General features: G+C 39.0%; 1 protein-coding gene across 1 annotated transcript in view; it reads left to right on the top strand.

The window, feature by feature from the left end:
* Window positions 1-6,407, top strand: part of SGPL1 (sphingosine-1-phosphate lyase 1) — a 35,737-nt gene that overhangs the window by 23,671 nt on the left and 5,659 nt on the right. Inside the window, exons 7-10 of the mRNA XM_019538645.1 lie at window positions 2,542-2,647; window positions 3,081-3,179; window positions 4,370-4,519; window positions 5,673-5,911. Of these exons, the coding sequence (XP_019394190.1) occupies window positions 2,542-2,647; window positions 3,081-3,179; window positions 4,370-4,519; window positions 5,673-5,911 (594 nt within the window). The remainder of the gene's footprint in view (window positions 1-2,541; window positions 2,648-3,080; window positions 3,180-4,369; window positions 4,520-5,672; window positions 5,912-6,407) is intronic.

Genomic DNA, 6,407 nt, shown 5'->3' with positions numbered 1-6,407 from the left:
GGGGCAGTAGGGGAGGGTTGGCAGTATTAATTGTTATTGTTCCCCCCTCCCTCCTGCCCCTAAATTTCCTCACCTGTGGGGAGCTCTGTGGGCTGGATGCCATGCTTCTGTGGGCCAGATGTTGAATAGCTTTGCCCTAGAGTGATTACCCTCCTTGTTTCCCCTCCCTTTACCTTCACCATGTACATCTGGTCCAGATAACAAACCTTCAAGGTACTATACTGAGATGAACATGAGCAATCAGCTGTTCTTCTGTCAAATGGCCCTGAAGCATTGTCTCCATAGCTTTGTCTAGGGTTTTTTTCTCTTTCCAACCTGTCCATCTCTATGCCAGGTTAACCAAACAACTTCTGTTGCATGCAGTTTCTTTTTATTTTCTTTGTATTTCCTTTCTAGAGTGTCTTTTATTTGTATACCTTTTACTGTGGTTTGCAGTAATAAGCTTTTTTTGTTACAACAAGCTGGCAAAAATCACAGTTCAGGTACTCTTTTTCCTTTTTTAATGTCTCAAGTCTATTGAAACCCTCCCTGCCAGCTTGTAACAAAGCAGCTTATTTTCTGTTAACTGTCTGCATACTGCAACCAACTTTTGCTTAGATAAATGTTTTTGGTTGCAATGTCCTTTTACTGCTAGAAAATTACCCTAATCTTTTTTGTAGTTTTCTTTTCAGGTTGTAGATTTTTGAGCCCTTGTATGAAGGTATAGCCTCAAATTGTATGGGGCATAGTTTGTAATGAAGTGTTAACATCTTGTCTGCCTCTTCTGAAGAAGTATTTTAATTTAAGTGCTTTGTTTCTTTTCACCATAGATGACCTCTGGCGGGACCGAGAGCATTTTGATGGCCTGTAAAGCCTACAGGGACCTGGCTTATGAGAGAGGAATCAAACACCCAGAAATGTATTCGACTCCCTCTACCAGATTTCTGCTTTCGTAGATTTATGTGTTTATTCTTTCCCAGAAAAACAATAGCAGTTGCACTGAGCTGAGCCAGTGCTGCACTGGAGTGTTTCTTCTTTGTATTCCTTTGGAGTCCCCACCCACCTGTCAAATTCTTACAGACCAAATGCAGGACACAGCCCCAAACTGATTTATAAAGAAAAATAACAAAAGAGCTTTAAGCAAAGCTTTAAGCAAAGCAAGATGACATTAGCCGAACTGTTCAGAGGTTGTCATTTCGGATTTAATTGTATGACTGTCTTATTCGTGGGATATAGGAATGTAGTTATATTTGGGCTTAAATTTAGGGATGGCTGAATTGTATTCACTTCCATCCCCCTAAAAAATTTTTGCCTAATACTTAACTCTTGGCCTATGGTAGCCAAATCTTTTCATCCTTAGGCCTATCCTTAGCAATCTGCTAGCCATTTCAAAGTGTATAGGACTGCTCTGAATATTAGGGTAAGGGTATGCCTATGCCTCCTCCATGGTAATCCTGAGATTGACCACTCCCTGCCCAGTTGTTCTTCCTCTGCACATGCCACCTGCTGAAAATACATGTGCAGTTGCCATTAGAGTAGTGCTTGGTGTTCTCTCAGAAGCATACCTAGGACCAGATTTGAGAGCCTCTGTGGACATGCGTGAAAATTAAACTACACAATACATTTCAGTGAGTGGCTCATGTGGAGCGAGAGCAGGTGGACATGGCTCATTTCTTGGAAGTGGTCTTGCAGTCACCAAGCGGGTAGTAATCATCTAAAACCACCACACTAAATTTGTCTGATTTGAAATGGAATTTGGAAAGATTCAATTACTGACTGCTATGTGATGAAACTACATTGATTTAATCTTTCTACCATGGTTGCTCTTTATAGAATCAAGTAGTCAAAACCTGCTCTTTGGATAAATTAAGGGGAAAATATTGAGCATGGGGATAAGAACACTGTTACTTCATCTTGTTCCAAATATGTCTTTCATTCTTCCTGACTAACATTCCTGTAGATTTCAATGTTTTAGCATGTTGTTCGACAGTCTCAGAAATAAAAGTCTCTGAATTAATTTCTTTTGAAGTTCTAACCACTGCCATCTATTGGACAAAAAAATAGATTGCCAGTTACTTTTCTTTAATGTGTTTACAAAGGAGTGGGAATCTGTTTTGATGTGTTCTTTCTAAGCAAGACAGACCATTTTGATGCTGCACAATTTTCAGTTGTTAGAAGGAAGTTTTCATTTTAGGTGAGAAGCAATGTCTTTAAAGCAGTGTGGGACATAATGTGTTTTCTAATGCATTAACAGGTCTATTTAGTGGTATAAAACATTGATTATACCTTGTAAAGTTTGAAATATTTGCAATACTATATATTATTTTAGTACATCTTTTAGCATAAGATTTGTCTAGAGTACAAGGACACACATGCCCAAAATACTTATTGTCTCTGTATTTTCCAATTGGCGAAATTTGTCAGTGGGCTGACTACCCTCTCTCTTTAAAGGGGTAACCTCTCTCTTTAAAGGGGTAAGGGATAGAAAAATCCTGCTTTGTGAATTTTGCTCAGACTAAACAGCAGTCATTCCCAAGGTTGAAGTACTGAATTTGTTTTCAGGTTGGTTCCAAAGAGTGTTCATGCTGCATTCGACAAAGCAGCCCATTATTTTGGGTTGAAGATTGTGCACATACCATTAACCAAGACCATGCAAGTGGATGTTCAGGTATTGCTCTTTGACAACACTAAACTGCCTCTGTCGACTCCTAGCAGTATTCCTGAAAGAAATCTTTTCTCTCTCAGAAGTGTTCTTTGTAGGGAATTCTGTGAACATCCATTATTGTTGTTAAGATTACAGCAAAAAAATAACTCTTTTTCACTTTAGACCTAGGACATTCCTTTGCCCTAAACATTCATTTTAATTGAATGTATCCACATGCCTAGAAATTGCAGAAACATTCTCCACTGGTCTTTAGAGTATATCATGGGATACTTGTTTTATATCTTTGAAAGTCCTTCATGTGTGCTCTGATCCATAGATTACTTGGCCTTGTATTATTTTGGAAGCTGTGTCGTGTTCCACACCACCCCCCCCCCCAGCCCAATGGGCTAGAAGTTGGTGCATGAAGTGTGAGCATCTCATCTCTTTAAATCTTTAGGCAATGAGAAGAGCTATTTCAAAGAACACAGCAATGTTGGTCTGCTCAGCTCCCCAGTTCCCCCATGGAGTTATGGACCCCATTGAGGACGTGGCAAAGGTGAAGTGCTTACTAGAATAAAAGATTTGCTGTAATAATATACTGAAAGGAAGAGGGGTAAATAAATTCATATCATTGGCAAGTTTTTTCTTTGTTGAAAGAAACAACAAAAGTCTTGAACTTGTTGCTGTTGAAAAAATCTGGTAGAGCAGCAGGTTAGCTGGAAAATTGATTACCATTTCTAACAGATCAAGGGTTAATCAACACTGCTTGGACTAAAAAGCAGGTGGGGAATAGGCACTGTCAGGTTTTCTTTTTATTTATAACATAATTACTTAAAATTTGTCCTGAAAACAAAGGGTTTTAATGGTGAAGATATGACTCCTACACATTGTTGCCAAATTGCTTATATTGTGCTCTGTTTTGGATTTGAACCTTAGCAGACAGTAATGTCATTCTGGCATGGATTTTTGTAAAATTATGAACTCCAAATGCACACTTCTGTCTTCTAAAGCTAAAGACTGTGCCAATGACTTGTGTCCTCCTTCTGCTGTTGCGGAAGATGTATACGTTATATTTACTATGCACATGAATTCAAGCTGTGCTTCTCTAGCTTGACAGTACCGTGGTGTCACTCTGAAATTAAAATGGAAGTAATTGTGAAATTACCTATCTGGTAATAGATTTCTTCGTTACAAGACCCCAGGCAATGGTGAGATAAATGAGAGGCTACACTTCAGTATTAGAGGAGAAACAGTTTTTTAGTTTAAACGTACATGTGTCTGATTTAGAATAACCATTCAGGGGAATATATAAAAGATTTTGAAACTGGCTTTTTTAAATGGTGTTCTTCACTGGAGTCCAGAAGGAGAGAACACCTAGGTATTTAATTTTGTATTGCTTTATTTTTTGAGCGGATCTTGTTTTAATGCATTATGGGTACCCCCTCTGAATCTTGTTGCATAACATCTATGCAGCAGCTACAACAGATGATTTAAAATAATAGGAAATATGTATTAGCCTGAATGCATTTTTAAAAGCTAGAAACAGGAAGATGCAGGGAGAAGGCAGCTCTTTTGGATTACCATTTGACCATAGTTTGAGGACTGTTTCAGTGATGAACCCTTTTGCAAAAGTATTTGGGATCTCCAAATACAAAAAACAAAATGCCTTCACATACAAGGTTCAACTTTCTGAAGAAGTCCATTTACCTCTGACTTAAACTAACTAAAGTTTCTTGTCTGGTATAGCTGGCATTGAAGTACAGAATCCCCTTCCATGTAGATGCCTGCCTGGGTGGCTTTCTCATTGTTTTTATGGAGAAGGCAGGGTTCCCGCTACAGCATCCATTTGACTTCCGTGTGGAAGGTGTGACTAGTATTTCTGCAGATACGCACAAGGTGAGAAGGGGGGAAAGTTGGGGTTTACATCTGATTGGATGGCTCTGCTTCCACCAAATGTCACTTTTTCTATGCATAATTCTTTAGAGGTAGTTAGTGTTTACTCTGGATAGACACGTCTACAAAGAACTCCAATATCCAAGAAGAATTTCTAATACAAGCTGTATTTTCAGGCTTTCCTAATGCACTTTTTGTATTATATCCACTGGATTGTTCTGCAGTTAAGCTAAGTACAGCATAAATGCAACAGGAGTAGAATTGCACATAGCTGTGGAAACTGTCCAGAAACAAGTGTGGATTAATTGAACCTTAACTGAAAATGTATCCTTAAACTATATATTCTTGCTGCTGTTAGGTGTCTGGAGACATACATTTTCTGTCCAGAAAATATTCAGTCCCTCTTTGTGGTAAATTTGAATGTGACCAGTTGCAATATAGTTAAGGAAATGAGAGAGAGACAGCCTATACGTTTTCAAGGACCCCTTCATTTGGATTCTCTGTTGTAACTCGGGAAACCTATTTTGAGCTGGGAATAGGAAGAAGTCAACTAGTTTTTGTAACCCTGTTTCTCCATACAAGGATGAAACCTTTAAATGAAAATAAAGGGCAAAACATTAGGGCAACTAAAATTGTATTCAAAATTGTCTCTATCTTCTGAAAAATATAGAACCGGTAATTGTAATTAATGTATTTTGGTATAGTTATTGTCTCGTATGCTGTAAATTCAGTGGATAGTTTTATGACGCATATAAAACTTGCAGCTGCACATACCAAGTACAGGACAGATCAAACAGTGCTTCATGGTGCAAGTTGATTCTATTCTACTACACTTGGGCAGTTTTCTCTAAAAACTGCATTGAAGAGGGCATTAGTAATTGGATCTCTACCAAGGCTTGGCATTCTTTCTTTTGTTAACTAATATAACATAATATTCAGGAGGGCAGTAGAGGAAATATTCCCACAGCTGAATACTTCCACACAGTACGTGAAGTGTGGGCATGTAGAGTGTCAGCAGTTTTTATTGTATACAAATTTGAATTTTGCAGGGTGTTTTTTTTTTTGGGGGGGGGAGCACATGCATTTGTGTACATATTCAGTGGCAGAGAGTGTGTGTGTGTGTATATATGTGTATGTATATGTAAATCTCTTGCAGTATGGCTACGCTCCAAAAGGCTCCTCAGTACTTCTGTACAGTGATAAGAAGTACAGACACTATCAGTTTTTTGTTGCACCTGACTGGCAAGGGGGGATCTATGCATCTCCAACCATGGCTGGTTCCAGGCCTGGTGGTATCATTGCAGCTTGTTGGGCGACTATGATGCACGTGGGAGAAGATGGTTATGTTGAAGCAACAAAGAAGATTATTAACACCGCACGGTTCATTGAATCAGAGTAAGTCTTTGGCATTATTCTTATTCCCTCTTAATCCCTTTTGGAGCCCTTGGCACCTCTTTAACCTGCTAACCAAAAGTACATGCAACGGAGCAGAGTAAGGAGAGGTTGGGGCTCTAAAAGCTAAGTCACTGAGTTCAGAGACTAATGCCTCAGTTAAAAACTAAACCCTGTCATGCCACTTCAAGTTGAGCCAGAGGCGTAGGGATTTTTATCAAGTTAATGTTCCTGGGCCTTGCTTTGAAGTTTTATCTTTCATATAAATCATTAGCTGCAGAATGTTGGAAATATGAAATTCATCACACTGGCTGCTGGAAGGAGGAGCCATCCTTCCTTCTCTAGAACCACCCCACTGTCTCTCTTTTTTTTTTGGCTTGTTGGGCTGATGCTCTTGGCTACTCCACTCTCTCTCTCTTTCTCATGGTCCTCCACTCTTTCACACGGTCCTTTCCTTTTCTGAGTGTGCTCAACTGTCTATGCTATTCATAGCTTTTCA

This window comes from Crocodylus porosus, unplaced genomic scaffold (genome assembly GCF_001723895.1).
Source record: "Crocodylus porosus isolate Cpor-Errol unplaced genomic scaffold, CroPor_comp1, whole genome shotgun sequence".
In the NCBI taxonomy this organism is placed as follows: domain Eukaryota; kingdom Metazoa; phylum Chordata; order Crocodylia; family Crocodylidae; genus Crocodylus; species Crocodylus porosus.
This window is presented reverse-complemented; position numbering and strand designations above follow the sequence as displayed.